Source organism: Xiphophorus hellerii, chromosome 19 (assembly GCF_003331165.1).
Source record: "Xiphophorus hellerii strain 12219 chromosome 19, Xiphophorus_hellerii-4.1, whole genome shotgun sequence".
Taxonomy (NCBI): Eukaryota; Metazoa; Chordata; class Actinopteri; order Cyprinodontiformes; family Poeciliidae; genus Xiphophorus; species Xiphophorus hellerii.
In genome coordinates, this window is record NC_045690.1 from 26,209,429 (window position 1) to 26,226,878 (window position 17,450).

The following is a 17,450-nucleotide window of genomic DNA, read 5'->3' on the forward strand; positions in this document are numbered from 1 at the left end:
AAACCCTGCACCTGTCTGTGCTTAAGGCTTAAAGCTTACACTTAAATCAAGACTAAAACACTGTAAAGAAAACAAAAAAATCTCATACAAGAGGAGAAGAATGCAATTTTCATGCTAACAAATATGCTCCTTTATCTTTGCCTGCATCTCTTTTTTCCCTGAAATAAATTACATTTTGTTATTAATGTATCGCTGCTCTGTGTATCCTCCTCAAGCCTGTTAATTAGGCTGGGCTCTGGGGGGATTAGAACCGGGAGAGCATTTTAATTTCACACAGAAACATCAGCAGCTGCCATCAAATTAACGCCAGACACTCAGTGAGCTGCTGAAATCCTGCAGCCCAAACCACAAACCACAATTCCTGGCTGAACTTTTAAATCAGGCCTTTGAACCGACTTGAACCTAAAGTTTCAAATCAAACTAAAGGATGCAGCACAATTTACCGTGACCTTCTAACGGTATGTGTCGATTCCAGACCTGGACCACATACCTGAAATGTTACAGAGTACAGCCTGTGACCATTATTCAGGGTTACTTTAGCAGAGACGCCTTTAAAAGTTGCAGGACGTGATGGAGGTTGATGTAACCTGAATGCCACTGTGGCTTCAACTGAAACTCTGTTTCTCTGTTAAACTCTGTTAGTGAGGAATTTGTGCTTCTTGCTCCCGATTAGGAATAGTCAGCCGAGTTTATTTATACAGTCGCTTTCATACACCAGGCAGTCCAGAGCATCATCACTCTGAGGACATGAGAGGAAAGACGGGCTTCAGTTAACACAAATATTTAAGTTTAACTCAAATAGAACCTACATTTTAAATTACACATGGAGAATCAGCATTCAGCTTCTATCATCCACAAATCTGGAACAAACAGAAAACAGCTGAAACACTGAGTTCCTTTAAATGGAGGCTAAAACCCACCAGTTCAGAGCTGCTTCTGAACCATTATTGGTTGAAACTGGTTGGTTGACCGAAGTGCTCTTGCTGCAGTGTGGATGGTTCATACTTGGATTTCAGCCCGAGAGAAAACAGAGAGTCAGCGCAGTGATTGGAGAACTGGTTCTTATGGGATCCATTTTACTGGTGGTGGTCAGGAATCTGAAGGCACCGTTTTGGATGAGCTGCCACCTGCCTACCTGATTTAAAGAAAAAATTAAACAATTTAAAGACAACTACACATGACAGACCTGGTTACTATAATCTAATCTACTGAAAATAAAAGCATGCAGTAGTTTCTCTGTGCCCTGTTTTGACAGGAAACCCTTTATTCACACAGTGTTTTAAGAAGACTGTAAGCTGATTTAGTATGTTTTTGTGTTGGTTAAGCACTGCGGTTTCAAACATGCTCTGTGGTCGTTAGTCTGGTTGAGCGCTGATCTCTGTTCTTCTATGTTTTGGACCAAAACCAAAAGCCTCTGTCTTACATGCTAGTGGAAACTCTGACTCATGCACTAATTTAAATTACAGACAAATCCCTGGTGACTTTAGTTAGACTAGAGTCAGGAGGTGACAGAGATATCAAGCTGTGGCTCTTCTGCATAAATACAGCAGAAGATGTTGCGATATTTTGTAAAGTGAGCTACGGGAAGTTCATAGATGTGAAATAAGAACTGCTCCTTTAGGAACCTCACAATTCACTGTTCTTGTCCTGTGATGCTGTAGGCCTGTTTCTTTTTCGATGGTCCATAAGGATCTTGGTAGAGTGCATGACATTATGTATCCTGTGAAATATCTGGACATTTTAAACAAAATTCTGGTTAACCTTTACCAGTAAACAGAAAATGGACACCAAGTTTGGCTGCGTCTGTATATAAATCCCTTTAGTGTTCCATTCAAACATGGCGCCTTCCATAAGAGCTGCAAGTGAAAATGTTACTCAGCGTTTGTTTTAAGCTTCTCATTTTGGCCAAATGTTAAACACTAATGAAGCAAATTAAGCAACCAGTCAGATTGGTAAAAAAAATCTAATTAAGCTGTGAAAGATCATATGACTTTTCAGCACATGACCTGTCTAAGAAAAAATATCTTTAACTTGATTAAAAATCCTCGAAAAGGTTTAACCTGCAGAAAAAAAAAGAAAAGTGGATTCAGAATTATAAAAAGAAGCTCATAAAGCGAACCAGAGTTTGATGAAATGAAGTTTCTTCCTTCTACATGCAAAACCGATGAGTTTTCAAAGTGATAAAAAATTCCACCCAGTCAGTCTGGTAACAACCTCATCTCTTAGAAAGCTCTCAGAACAAAGAACCATATTTTTCCACTATTTTAATACAAATAGGTTAAAGATCTTCTCCATGCATGGGGCTTAAATATGCAGCGCAACATGTGAAAAACTGTTATGTCACAAAAAAGATTCCATATGAGCAACTGCAGGGCAATATGAAGTGAAAATGATATTCCCCCAAATATTTTGGCTTTACTTCGCACTTTTATGCATATCCCAATATTTAAAGTATGTTCCTAATCACTGTCTTAATGTTCATCCCTACAGTATAATGCAGTGGCGAAACATGTCTCTGACAGAATATATATCTATTTTATTTATAGAATAAAAACAACAAACCTTTTATTTCACCAGTTTATGTTCCTTTAAACTGGTAAAAAGCTAAAGGTAAGCAGCCGCTTGTAAATGGACTGAACTTTTATAGCGCTTTTCCAGTCATTTTGACCACTCAAAGCGCTTTACACTAGAGTCACTAGAGTCGCTCACAAACACATGTGGCAGGAGGAAGCTGGAATCGAACCTACAACCTTCGAATCGCAAGACGACTACTCTACCAAAGAGCCATCCATCATCCTCCTACCACTTCCTGTCTTAGTGTTTTCTGCCAGTTGTCATCAGGTTGTTGATCATGTGACTGGTATGATGCAAAAAAAAAGTGTTTCCATTTCAGTTTTGTGAGATACATTAATTTCAATACAGCCAAAGAAAACCACCTCATCCTGGCGCCAGAACTTTTTATCGTAAAACGTGGGTTTTTTCAAAAACACAAGCAAATTTATTCTCGTAGCTCCAATTTGACCAACTTTAAGGTCGATGGGAACGCAGCTATCGAATAGTGAGTACGCTGACAGTTAACTATATCACCTCGGTGTTATGCAGACAGTACATGGACAGGTTTTATGTTTTTGTGTGACGGCATCAGGATTCTGGTTTGGGACAAACCGTAGCGCTAGTGGTCTACCCTAAAAACGACAACCAGAGGTGACCTGAAGTGGGTCCCTGTGGCTCCCCTCACCAGGAAGCCACAGAAACCAAACAGCCGACAGGGCTGTGTCTGCGTTTTGCTGTAGTTTTGGCGTTATGCTGTTCATCTGAAGCTGCATTCTGCGGGTTCCAGGTCAGCCTCTGTCTCTCTCTGTGACGGCTGCACCTCTCGGGTCCTGGCTCCCACTCTGTCTGACTCTGAGCAGAAAGTCTGCAGCTGATTATGTGGTTTTCATGTGTAAAAAAGGCTTATGATATTAAGCTCATTCTCACCTCATTTCCGCTGCCTGAATGAGCTCTTTCCTCTCCTTAATGTCCTCTCCTGTTCACCTCAACTCTTTTTGTTAAAGGTCAAAGAACGTTCCCTCGTTCTGTCCTTTCTTCCTCCTAACCCCTCCGGCTCCATCAGCTCCAACTTCACCTCCCATCCTCTTCCTCTCCCTCACACATGGCCAATAAAGAAGCCGTCATTTTATTCTCCTCCCCCGTCTCTCCCCTGCCTCTCTAATCTGCCCTCATCATGTCAAAGGTCCCAGCACAGTAGTTTTATTACCTCCTCCCACCACTCTTCCTTTCTTTCGTTGACCTTAACTCCTCATGTTAAAGGTCAGCTCTGTGTCGCTCCTGCTTACTGATCACCTCATTTGGAAATGATTCTGATTAATAAGGCGGGCAGCTCTTTTGAAGCGTCTCCTCCGGCCCGGCTGGAAAAGACACATATTGACTCTCTGGGTTTGGTTCCTCTTTTGATGTCTCACTTTAAACTCTCAGACCTCGGAGGCTTTAATTAGAATAGAGCGGGAGGAAGAGGAGGAGGACAGGGTCGGGCCTGTAACCCCAGCTGGAGTCGGCCTCGACACACTTTTACCTAAGATACAGTGGGACTCTGTGTCCTGGAAGAGTCAGCTGACAGGTTTAACACCCACAGCAGAGTTGATTGATGAGTGGAGTGAGGGTGCAGCAGGTGTGGGAGACCTGCTGGAATCTGGTAATATTTCACTTTCTGTATTATTTGTGCTCATGTTGTCTTAAAGTTTGGAAGTTTACCGTAGTTGAGTATTTAAAGCCATGACGTGGCATATTAAAGGGGCGGTATTCTGAAACAGCTTCATTTGTAGCTTTATCTTTTCCTGCCTGGACTTCGTCCTCATCCCTGAGCACCACCCGCCTTGAATCTGCTAATAAATATCTGGAGAGAAACCAGCTGACTCAGCACCTTCCTTAATAAAATAACATGTACAAAGTTAAACTTAACAACTGCAAACCAGCGTAATAAATAAAACGGAGTGGTTGGACCAATGCCCAGACTTTAGTCTAGCAGGAAACCTGTGAGCTGAGGCCGAACCAGGAAGTGCAGAGGAAGTGTTGTATGTTGTCATCCTGGACGCTGGGTCGGCACCACGCAACACTGATGTGAAATGTTGACATTGTATTGCCTGATCTTTATGAATTTATCATTGGAAGCATGTATTTAACCTTATGGCAAATTCAATGAGACGCTTCTCGTTGCCATCTATAGTCTGACATCAGTCTGCCTGATATTAGCTGGTTAACAGACTTCTGTTTATGCAAGCTTTACTTTTAAAAGAACATTATCTTAGGAGGAATGTCCAGCATCTGATCATTTCCAGCCCATAATATTCCAAGGCGCCAGCTGTCTTTCTTGTAAACAAGAGAAATGAAAGTGACCAGGTGGAGAGGAGCGAATAGGAAACGGCTCTGCTCCAAACTCCACTCACAGCATTTCATTAGAAGAACTTAAATCCATAAGAGAAGTGAGACAGAAAATGTGAACCCAGTTTTGTAAAACCCTGACATACCAGGAGGCCAGTAAGTTACAGCTGAAACCAGATATTTACATATACTAAAGAAAAAGACACAAACTCATTTTTTTTCCCTACTGTGTGAAGTTAAATCAAACCAAACATTTCTTGTTTTATGTCAGTTAGAATTACCAAAATTATTTCTATTTGCTCAATGCCAGAAAACCTGGTGAGGACAGAATTTTTTTTTTTTTGGTAATTTCCCTCAAATTCAACAGTTTTCTCTTTTGACCCAGTACCAGAGCCATCAGGTCACAGTCGGACTGATCTCACCATGGGGTTCATTCACCGAAACTTTCCATCATTCAATGTTAATGTAGGTCAATAAAGGTCAGCTGCAGTACCATAAATAAACCACATCATTCTGAATCTGTTTTCAGCTGCTGCTCCATACTTTCTATCAGACTTTAGTAAATCCAAACCCACTCCTCAGTTCACAAACCTCTACAATCCTACTCCCCACTGTGTCTTTAAATGCACCATCAGATGTGGTGCAGGAGGCTGCAGTAATGTTGTGGTGTGGGATCAGGAGCTGATGTAAATGCAATCCTCATTATCAGGTGTGTTGACATTTATGTTAATGAATTAGTCAGTTAGCTAGTTAATTAAGCCTTTATTTAAACAGTCAGTCCTGTAGTTATACAGAAGTTGATCTCCTTGCTGCTCGGTGGGAACGCACATTTAAAGCACAAACACACACTCTGTGGAGTGTTGTTCTACGCCCCTAGACCCGCACATGCATTTTTCTGTTATTCACTCAGGATATGAGTGATGGAGCAGAAAAGCTGTCATTTAATTAAAGCGTTATCACTTTAAGCTACTGTGCTGAGGACTGTTATGTCTGACTGCCATGTGTTTCATCTGGGCAGGAGGAGCTGCTGAGGCTGCAGAAGGAGAGAGACACAGCTCTGGACGACAAACAGAGGCTCCAGGCTCAGATTCAGGCATTACAAGCCGATCACAGGTTAGTGACAAGCAACAAGCACAATTGTTGCTGTTGCTGTCTGGGACCTGGTTGTGAGCCTCAAAGACCATCTGACAAAACTAGAAACTGTTTTTTTTTTTTTTTTCAGAAAGTACATCCTCTCCTTTATTTTGATCTAAAACACGTTTCAGATTCTATAAAGCAGCCGATGTCTGAAACGTTCTTCCCTGGACAAATCAGACCAGACAGGACAGCTAGTGGCTGTTTTGGCTCTCCATATTTTTCTAATCAGTTCATTAGTTAATGATTATTTTATACCATATTTAAAAGAAAACAGAAGAACTTGACTTTAGTTTCAGAGCATCTCTCATGTTATTCTGTCATGACACAGTGACAGTTCTAGCAAATAGGTACAAGAAAAATGTTTGTAAAAGTTGCATACTGCAGCTTTAATAACGGTAAAAGTTCCCTGCTGTGCAAAGACTCTTCCCTGATTTCAGATTTTTCTTTGTGTTGCTATCAGAATCATATTTCTGATAGCAATGTGATTTTCTGTAGCATTTAAAGAGTCGCCAGTGTAGAAGAAATTTGAATCTTGGTCCGGTCCGACCCAGTTTAAATGTTTCACATTCCTTGCACACACCTTAAATATACATTTTCTGGCCATGTTTTTCACAACCAGAAAATGACTCATGACTTTTCTTTAGCTAAAGCAATTTTAAAACTACAGTTGGCAAAGTGCAAACAGCATGTATGTTAAGCAGCTGACAGCAGGCTCTGCCTGAGCAGATAGCTTGACTGATTAGTCTGCTGATATCGATTTGTTGTACTTGTGTTATTCAATGAACAGCAGAATTTCAAAAACATGCAATTCTCCACAATCAGTATTCCACGTAGAAAAGCCAGATTTTGCTGGGAATCATCACGTTCAGGTTGCTGGGATTTGGCTGGATGTTGTTAGCACTGGATATCTACTATAGGAATAAGACTTTTTGTTTTAAATAACTGCAGTTATTATGTTATACATTTTGTTTTAGATTTTTGTTCAATGGAAGGCAGAGTTTCAGAAAGAGAAGGAGATTTTAAAGGGACAGACGCCCAATTTGTGTTGAGATGCAAAGTAAAATTTCTTTTACGTCATGTTTTATATAAACAACATTTTTATAACAATTGAAGGTCACATTGTTAATTAATTGTACTATAAAATGGCACTATGTGCCTGGAAAATACATCATACTGCCCCTTTAAATAAACTGATTTAACCAAAATAGGTTTTAGTGGTTTTCTTCTTGCTGTTAATCAGAACATTTAATCAATATAAATGTTGAACTATTTATCAACTCTGCAGCCAAGTTACCCATCAAGAGACGTTTCAAGTGTTTTCACAGCTTAAAAAAGAGAATATGTTTTTATTTTTGATCCAAGATGATGTCCAGAGGATTTGCAAACTTTGGGAAATCACTGATAATAACAGTACCAAGTGGAGAATTAGCTCCACCTGCTGTTTACCTCTCCAGTCCACATTAATGACCTTCAGCTACTGTGCTTGAAGACATTTTATCAGGATTCAGAAGAAAGACTTGAATTTTTACTTGGAGTCAGGGAGTGTGTTCAAACAGAAATCTGTCTGACAGCAACAAGCACACAGCTTCAGTGTGTGTTCAGTTAGTTCTGTCTGTTCTCTAAAGCTCTGTTTTGTAAAGAATGACAGATAACTCTTATTTCACCCACTTTGTGCCATAGAAGGAAGTCGGGCAGTCTGATATTAAAAACATTTTAACATCAAAAATAGAGTAAAATGAGTAAAAAGCCATTTTTGGTCATTTTGATAAAAGCTACTGAAACCAAGCTGGATCTATGGGAAACAACTCATCCTGTTAAATCATAAAATAACTGACTGACTTTGTTTTGGTTTGGTCCCATGAGCCACACCCAGGACTGATCACTACCAGACCCATAGAGTCAAAACATTCCCTAAACACAACTTGAGGTAGGTAAGACGACACATCAGTCATAAACCACACAAGAATCAAACTCATTTCCATCCATCAGTCTGGAGAGGAGAGTTACAAAATCAGAGAACGGCAGCGAGAACAAATGGAGAGACTATGGAACAATGGAGAACATTCCCAGGAGTCGGCAGTCTGCCAGAATGACTTCAAGAACTCAACAATTCATCCAGGAGGTCACAGAATGACCCAGAACGCCATCTACAGCTTCACTTTCCTCGGTTCAGGTCAGAGTTCAGGATTCACTAGTAAGAGAGAATCCTGAGGATTCTTCATGATCCTCAAACACGATGTTGGTAGCATAATGCTTTACTTGAAGCATGAATTCTGCTCTGTAACAGAAAATCCCAAAGGAGATTGACCTTGAACTTAAGGTCATCTCCGCACTAGGACAGGTGTCCAACACACACCAGCAGAGCCATTTCTGAATAGCTGAACAAAACCTGATTTCGGAGTGACCTAGTCAAAGTTCAGACTTAAATCCAATTGAGATTTTCTTTTGTGACTATGAACAATCCAGATATGCTCAAAACTCTTTCAGTGTGGCTGAATTAACTGTTAAATGAAATTCCCACACAGTGATGGAAAACATGTAGCATTGACTCAGGTTGTCTGATATTAAAGTGAGTTAAAGGGGCAGTGTCATGTAAAATCGACCTTTTTGAGCTTTACATCATGTTATAATGTTATTCCCTCATCAAAAACAAAGCTGCAGTGTTGCCTTCATTCTTTCATGCATGTTTCAGAAATACTTTGATCTCCATGGCAACCATTCAACTGTGCAAAACGCCTGGGTGGACCTAGCCCGGCCTTTGAGATGCAGCTCCTCCTCTGCAGTTTCAAGCATCCCTCCTCCATGACTCCCCCACTCAGCTCCTTCAGACTAGCCAGCAGCAATTAGCAAACACCTGTTGACTCACAGGAGCTGCTTCTCAGTACAACACTGGTAAAAATGCTGTTAAAGTGTTAATAGAGGAGCCATGTTGTGGTGACTCCCTGGAGGCACAGGAGTTTTTAAAGGCCCAGTTACAAGGCGTTTGATTATGAAGTCAAATTTTATTTCTTTTAAGTCATATCTGATATATATAGCCTTTTATAACAAGTGAAAGTAACATAGTTACTTGATTACATTATAACATGGCATCATCATGTGCCATAGTAAACAATACTGAGGAAAACCAGAGGAAATCTGTACGGAGGCCGATAGTTTTTCTCAGCTCTGTAAATAATATCCAGTCAAAGTGTCAGAAAGAGACACTTTGACTGGATAGGGGAATGATAAGAAGCACAAAAGTGGTGGTTTTGATTCATCTCGGTCCAAATGCAGCCAGTCGACTGGTGACCGGAGGAATCTGGATAACCTGTAGAATAATAACAGGAGTAAACAGCCGGCAATGAGGACGACAAACAAACAGTAATTAGATAAGACGTTGTGAGGCAGATTTGAACCACAGAGAGGTGTGTTTTGGGCTTTAAGACCAGTTGGAGGATTTCCTGGAGGGGTCCGAGTCCAGTTCTGAGCAAAGCAGCTGCGGCAAAGTGAAGCAGAATAAAGATGAGGAGTGAGTCCGTCTATGCTGATGAAAATGTGAGCCTCCATAAATTACTAGGATTGATGCTGGACGCCTGCAGAGACACCTGACGAGGCTGCAGAAAGCAGGCGGAGCAGGAAGACATTTTGTTTTCGCTTTCAGTCTAGATGAAGAAAATAAAAACTCTGCTTTAAAACAATTTATTTCTCCAGCATGTTAAATTCACCGTTCGGTGTGTAGAGCTGGACTGAATGTAAATCTGACAAAGTTAGATTCAGTTGTTGAACTGTACAGTGTGGGTTTTTTTCTTTTAGTTTTTATTTTATGCATGCCACAATTTCCAGAAATGATTCTGTACAATTGTTGAATACAGCGTTTTATTTTCTGTCCACTTGGCAGTTCTGCAACACTTTGTTTTGGTCTGTCATATAAAATCAGACGAAATGTGAAACAGTTCAAGAGAGCACTAAACGTCAATAAACAGCAAAACCCTGGAATCATTTTAGCCGGATTTCAACTCAAGCAGACAGTTAATTCAGGCTGTTGTTGAAGATTTGATGAGATGAACATTATTCTAACCAACCGTGACCCGATTCCTCCTCTCCGTCCTCTTTCTCCTCCGTCAGCTCTCAGGACCACGCCCCTCCATCCCAGACGTCACTTCCTGCTGAGTCTTCTACAGACCAGAAGGACTTGTCCTCCCAGGTCCAGAAGGACTTGTCCTCCCAGGTCCAGTCTCTGGTGGTGCAGCTTCAGCGGCTGTCCAGGGAGAAGGAGGACACTGCTGCTGAGCTCCAGCGCAGCCGGGTGGCTGAGCAGGAAGCCAGCGAGAGAGTTTGCAGGTCAGTCTTGGATCTGTTCACTGCCTGCTGCTTCCTCGTCCCATCAGGCTGAGACAGAAACGGCCTGACCGCTCTGACCACATCTGCTCTGTTTTCACCTGTTTTGTAGTTTTATTAGTTTCTCTGCAGCTCCAGAAATGGACTCTTTAGTTTCAGGAGTGCATTTCATTAAATGACAGCCTTCTGTTTATATTGTAACATTCCGGCTGATGTCAGCTAGTTAATATTTTTATAACTCAATTCAGTTCAGTTTTGTTTTTTCAATCTACAACCTAAAAATTTCGATCATCTCCATTCTGCTCTGTCTTCTCATTAGTGGCAGGTGGCTGCTGGTACTGAGCCAGGTTCTGGTTCTGCAGGAGTTTTTCTCTCCACTGTCGCCACATGCATGCTCAGTATGAGGGATTGCTGCAAAACCAACCAAAGCAGTCGTCTGCTGTCACCATGTCGTCATCCAGGAGGAGTGAAAGCTGTGAAACAAAGACTCAATGCAATCTGCTGGTTTCCTTGGAAACGTTTTAAACGACCTTGAAAACTAATTGAGCTTTCTGCATTGTTTGATAACAGAGCAGTTATGCCGTTATCAAACTGCAAACAGTGCAGTGCAAACCACAAATCAGTTGATATGTATGATTGACTTGAAATGTTTTTTTAAATGCCTCGAGATGACAAAAATATGAATAAATTCAGCTGAAATTAATTAGAATTATTCATAACACACATCGGCTAAAGGCACTTTACAGACGAGTCGGTTCCATCCGGTCATGCAGACAGATTCCAAGTCAAGTACAAAATTCTAAATCGGTTTTATTTTTCAGACAATGCAGTCAAGTTCAGATTATTATTCAAACTGTCTATAAAGTTTTCTAAGGAAACTCGGCAGATTGCGTGGAGTCAGTGACATAAAGTGATCCGTCATACATGCTGCATGTACCAACAGAGAAAAGAGAAAACTGTCCTTTAACCGGAGCAGACCTCCATCAGAACCAGAACCCGGTCCACTGTTGGGCCTCGTCTGCCAGTGGAGCTGGTTCCACACGTATGTTAGAGAACAAACAGCCTCAGACCTTTTGCAGCAAAAGCAAATGATTTGGATCAGCAGTGCTGCCAACGCTGATGCTGTCATCCAGAACATTTTACCAAGAAAAACTGCTGCCTGGAAACGAAGCTGTTAGCATGTCAGGACAACCAGCAGTCTGCAGTCTGGGAGCTCCCTCTGGCCCACAGCATGACGGGAGTTACAGCAACATTTGATTTCCCTTTGGGATGAATCGAATGTGTGTTCAATAAAATCACCCTGAATACATCACACCCTCTGAAACATGGCGGTGGCAGCATCATGCTATGGAGATGCTTGTCTTTGTAGAGACAGATGGGAAGAAGGTTGAAAAGTGACTCTTTTTTTTCTTGATTAAATCTGTAAATGTTCTTTATGGTGCAGCATCACCGTCTGACCCGCCTGTGACCCAAAGTCCAGCTGAGTGTTTCCACCAGCAGCTGTTAATGGACCGACCTTCTGCTGTCTGTTCCAGGACTCAGAGATGTTCACCCATCAGTCGACAGTAATGGGAATGCACCGATTGCACTTGTCTGGCTTATCACTGATCTTTAAAAAAAAAAAATTAATACTGATACTAAAAAGAAAGTTGCTGAGTTGGTAACAGTGGAGTGAATATTGTTAACTGCAAACATGCAGACATTGACCCGGTGGGCAGGTCTGCCAGGGCTGAGTGATGAAGGACAGTGGCTGATTCTCAGACGTCTGTCGAGCCAGACAAGATCGGCTTCACTTGTAGGTATCGGCTGACGGCCCATCAGGAAACTGAGGCCGATTTCTGGGTGCCCGGTGCACCCCTTGATAATAATGACCTCACAGAACGCCGTTTTCATGTAAACGCTCCTGATCATGCATTGAGTGTCTGGTGGGAACCAGCTGCTTCCCGTTGATGGAGCAACAGGTTCCCTCAGAGACTCTGGAGGTGTTCAAAGACCGGTTAAGTACGTGGGACTAAGGAGATTTGGCTCTGATGACTCATATCCAGCAGTCTACGGCGCGAGTGTCCCTGCAGCTGGGAAGATCAGGAGAGAACTAAGCCTTGCAGGTTTGGATTCAGGAAAAGGGAAAACGCTCCGGTTGAACGTGACTTCTTCTTCTTCTTCTCCTGCTTCTGCTGCTGCTGCTTCTCAGCTCATCAACCTGAAGATGAAAGGATGAGATCGGTGATGAAAACAGCTTAAATCCTCTGTCTGCGTCCCGCGCTGTCCTCCTAGACTCAAACCTGGGGCTTTCTGCAGTAATTTGGCTGCCAGCGGGGGGAGCGGAGTAGTGGGGGGGGGGGGGGGGGAGTGCCTTCCAAGTTTCTGGGCTGTGAAGAGGAATGTTTGCTCTCTGATGGGAAGGACTGAGTCAAATCTGCTGCTTATTACAAATGGGGAGTTTAATTTGAATAGGAAAGGGAGAGAGCCTCGCTGATTGTTAGAAGGTCATCCAAACCTCTCTCTCTCTCACACACACACACGCACACACCCCGTCACATCAACATCTCTCTGCAGTTAATATTCTCATTGACGGTTGTAAAGTGGACTTTGCCGTTGGCGGTGCATGCTTTGCTGCAGCACTGCATTAACCAGCTGAGACGTTCTCCTGTCCACTCTCACTCAGGTCTGCAGGGTTCATCGTCCCCTCGGTAACCCTCCTCTTCCTCCTCTTCCTCCTCCTCAGGTTGGAGCGTTTGGTGGAAGTGTTGAGGAAGAAAGTTGGAGCAGGAAGTCTGCGTGCTGTCGTCTGATTCATCAGATCCTTTTTATGTGACCAAACTGATGGTTTGTTTGCTTTTTTTTTTTTCTTTTGTACTGTTGAAGCTTTTCTACTTTTTGTGATTAAAACTTGGTCACGTGTGGAAGCAGCAGAAGAAATTAAGCAACATGTTTGTCTTTGTTTTCTTCACTTGTTTTACATGTGAAAGTGTTCTCAGCTGGAAAACTGAGCACCTTTACTTTTTATCCCACGTGTTTTTCTCTCCTTGACTGGAGGCAGAAAATGAAATAAATGTGATTATGTCATCAGAACTTGTTTGATACTCAGAGATGTGAGTTTTTTTTACTGCCAAGCCTGTTTGGGTGATTCTAAATAAATTGTAATATACAAAAAAAGTATTCATTTATTTCCATAAATAGGTTTAAATGTGAACCTTGTACACGCAGGCGGACACATTTCAGCTGTTTGTTGATTCTGTAAAGAGTGAAAAATTAAAGTAAAATCAACTTGTTTTGAGCTTTACATCATACTATGCCGTTATTTTCTCATCAAAAACATACCTGGAGTTTTGCTTTGATTATTTCATGCATGCTTGAGAAATCCTTTAGTTTCCATAGCAATCATTCAGCATGTGCAAAACGCCTGGTTTTGCACATGCTGCAAAACCAGGCGGAGCTAGTTCGACCTAGCTCCGCCTTCCAGGACACAGCTCCTCCTCAGCCCTTCCCCTCCCGCAGCACCCCCACTCAGCTCCTTCAGACTAGCCAGCAGCAATTAGCAAACACCTGGTGGAACTGCAGAGCTCCTTATAGGAGCTACTTCTCAGAGCAATGTTGGTAAAAACATTGTTAAAGGAATAATAGAGGAACCAATAGAGGACAACTTCCTGAAGGCGGAGTTTCAGAAAAAGGAGACATATTTGAAAGTTTTTAAGCCGAATGTGCAGCCAGAGTGAGACCGATCCACTCAAGCTCAAAGGCGGTGAATATTTATGCTACCTCCTATTCTATGTTTCAGATTTTTTATTTGTAATTATTTTTGCAGAAAACACTTTTTTTCTCCTCATTCTTTTGTCAAAAAAAGATACAATTTGCGATCATGATTAATTTGTAAAAGCAATAAAAAACTGTGACTCATCCAAGGGATTGAATACTTTTCACTTTAACATCAGTGATAATGTTCAGTGTTCTGGTAATGAGGGCACCATGTTTGTTTCTCAGTAGGTTTTGAAGAAAGCGAAAGGTATAAATTAAATAATGCAGCAACATCAATGCTGTTGAAAATAAAAATAAATAAATAACAGCAGAGACAAAACTGAACTGGATCCAACTAAATGTTCCGATTTAGTCGTTGGAAACGAGAATACAGTCAAAGTGTTTCCATTATCAATAGATATTTAATATGAACCAGAAATACTGAAATCTAATCTAAGTTCTATTGATCTTTTTAAGTCTATTTAGTGCATTCGGTTGCATTTTATCAATACCACAGATGACCTTTAAAACATTCTCGCAGTCGATTGTTTCATCAGTTGCATTATTGAAGCTCTGTAAACTGCAGATGACAGAGGAGAATGAGGAGTTTAATAAGGATCAGAACGCTTCCAGGTTGGCAACACAAGTTAGAAATGAAAACCGAGGAGATAAAGTTGGCTTCAGCTGAGGAACTCCTTTAATGAAGATATCAGGGAGACGGGATTTTCATCAGTTGTGATGTGTGGCTCATAAAAAGGGGGGCGGGTTGCCTCCCGCTACGGGCTGGTTACCATGGCAATAGCAGACCACTTGTTGTCGACTTGGGTGTCCTGCTCTTAATCCTGCGGCCGTTAATCTGCTTGTTCTCAAGAAAGACTCAGTTTGTTGGAGCTCCAGCTTCTGATGCCACCTGGGAGTGTGTGTGTGTGTGGGGGTGTTAGTGGGGGTGTGTGCGTGCGTAAGACATTGATCTTTGTGGTGTGTGTTAACTCTGCAATAACATTCAGACGGCGCTCATGTCAAAACAAAGACCATGAGAACAGATCTCCAGCGTCTCCGTCACCATCAGCCGGTCTCCAGGCAGACATGCTGCGCCGATAAATGAAGTTTATTTCTGTTTATGTGAAGTGAACGTAAAGAAGCCGGTTCCAGAGTTTCCACAGATGTTGCCGGTTTCTTTTACTTGAACTCTGCAACACGACGCAAACGTTGCTTCCAGTGAAGACGAGCAGAACCCTCTGGAGATGAAGACGTTACCTCAGAGGTCAGAGGGAAACTAAAGAGTTCACGTCTGAACAGCGTCTCCAGTTCTAGCAATGTTAATGGTGGAAGAGATGACAGCATGAAGTCACGATAAACCTCCAACATCACCAACAAGAGTGTAATTATGGTTGTTAATGTCTCAGTTCGATCTAAAAATACAAAATTTAATAACATATAATGAAGGAACATAATGCACTGCAGCATGAAATAGTTAAGTGACTTTCAAAGTAACTGAATGACTGAGACCTTGCAAATGATTAAAAAACAAGTACTTAGTTTTTATTCAATCACATTGCTGACGATTAATTTAAAGGGATGTATTGTGTGTTTTCCAGGCACATGGTGACATTTTATATCACAATCAAGGAACTACGTAACCTTCAATTGGTATAAAAAATGTTGCATGCATCACACATGACTTAAAAGAATTTGACTTTGCAAATTAACGCCTTGAAATTAGGCCTCTGTCTCTTTAAGAATCTCCTGCTCTCTCAAACACTAGCCCTTCATAAGAATGAAGGGCTAGAGCCGTTTAGATCCGTTCTAACAGCGTTGGGCTGAGAATCAGAACGTTTGCCAAACAGTCTCTCTTCTCCAGTCCAGCTGATCCTGTGATTCAGTTTGGGCAGTGATGGTCACACTGAACCCGGTTCTGGTTCTGCTGAAGGGCTCTTCCTGTTAAAGGGGAGTGTTCCCCTCCCCACTATCGCTCCATGTCTGCTCAGTGTGAGGGATTGCTGTAAAGTCAACGACAGGGGTCTCAAACTCCAGGCCTTGAGGGCCGCAGTCCTGCAGTTTTTAGATGTGCCACATTCCAAACACTGGAATGAAATGACTTAATGAGCTCCTCCTTGTGTAGATCAGTTCTCCAGAGCCTTAATGACCTAATTATTCTGTTCAGGTGTGGTGCAGCAGAGGCACATCTAAAAGTTGCAGGACTGCGGCCCTCGAGGACCGGAGTTTGAGACCCCTGGTCAACGACCACGCAAGCGGCTGTCAGCTGTTGCTCCCTGTTGGTCCTGAATGATGAACTGAACTCGCTGCGTTTGATAACTGAAATCAACTGGAAAGTGTGTGACTTTCTCTAAAGTGCCTTCAGACAACATCTGCTGTGAATTGGTTCTGTAGAAATGAATTGAACTGTAGACGGTCAGATTATGATTTAACAAAAAGCTTTATTTTTCCTGAATCCTGTTAGTGTTCCACTGCATCACGTCTCTGTCCAGGTCTCCTGTTAACGTCCCTGAGAGAAAAACCAGCAAGAGAGAAATCAGACACGGTTTGATCTTTTCTCCCACTGTAGGTCAGGTAAGAACTAGGATTTGATTTTGTGAAATATTTCCTAAATTAATCCATAAGACATGCTGGAAACTAAAGTCTTTAGGTTGTTTTGTTGTTATTTGTTTTTTTTATCTGACATGTTTTAACAGCTTATGTCTTCAGAAAAAGACTTTAGATAAAAACCTGTCCATTAACAAAACAATTTAAGGACTATATTGTATATAGAAACAATGAGCTTCATTGGAATATGCTTGACAAATCAAAATCAAAATCAAAAATCATCCTTCACTTATCACTTTACATGACAAACAGATCCAGATTACACCCAGAGGTCTAGAATCACAACAGAAACACGTCTTTTCCCAGAAATACCTTCCAGTTGAAGTTAATTTAGCACAATGAACTTAAAGCCAATATTGCAACATTTTACACTTAAAAAATTAGGTTCCAATACTTTTAGCTTCCTTCACTCTGAAGCCACATAGAGGGGCAGTATTATGTGTTTTCTAACCACATCATCCCATTTTGTAACACAATAAATGAACTATGTTACCTTCAGTTGTAAAAATGTATATCAAACATGACTTAAAACAATTTGATGTCTTAACATAACACTTTGAAATTGAGCCTCTGCCTCTTTAAGAAGCTTGTGCTCTGTCTGAAGCTCCGCCTTTCAGGAAGTCATCACAACATGGCTTCTCTATTAACTTAACGTCGTTCTGAGAAGTAGCTCCTACAATGAGCTCAGCAGATGCACAGTTCCAAAGGGTGTTTGCTAATTGCTGCTGGCTAGTCTGAAGGAGCTGAGTGGGGGAGTGACGGGGGTGAAGGGTGGG

The 17,450-nt window shown here is 41.7% G+C and overlaps 1 protein-coding gene across 1 annotated transcript in view; it reads left to right on the plus strand.

Moving 5' to 3' along the window:
• mipol1 (mirror-image polydactyly 1) overlaps nucleotides 1–13,491 on the plus strand; it is a 56,600-nt gene extending 43,109 nt beyond the window's left edge. The window contains exons 12-14 of the mRNA XM_032547726.1: nucleotides 5,900–5,994; nucleotides 10,123–10,338; nucleotides 13,061–13,491. Coding sequence (XP_032403617.1) covers nucleotides 5,900–5,994; nucleotides 10,123–10,338; nucleotides 13,061–13,127 — 378 coding nt within the window. The 3' untranslated portion in view covers nucleotides 13,128–13,491. The remainder of the gene's footprint in view (nucleotides 1–5,899; nucleotides 5,995–10,122; nucleotides 10,339–13,060) is intronic.
• Nucleotides 13,492–17,450: the final 3,959 nt, after the last annotated feature.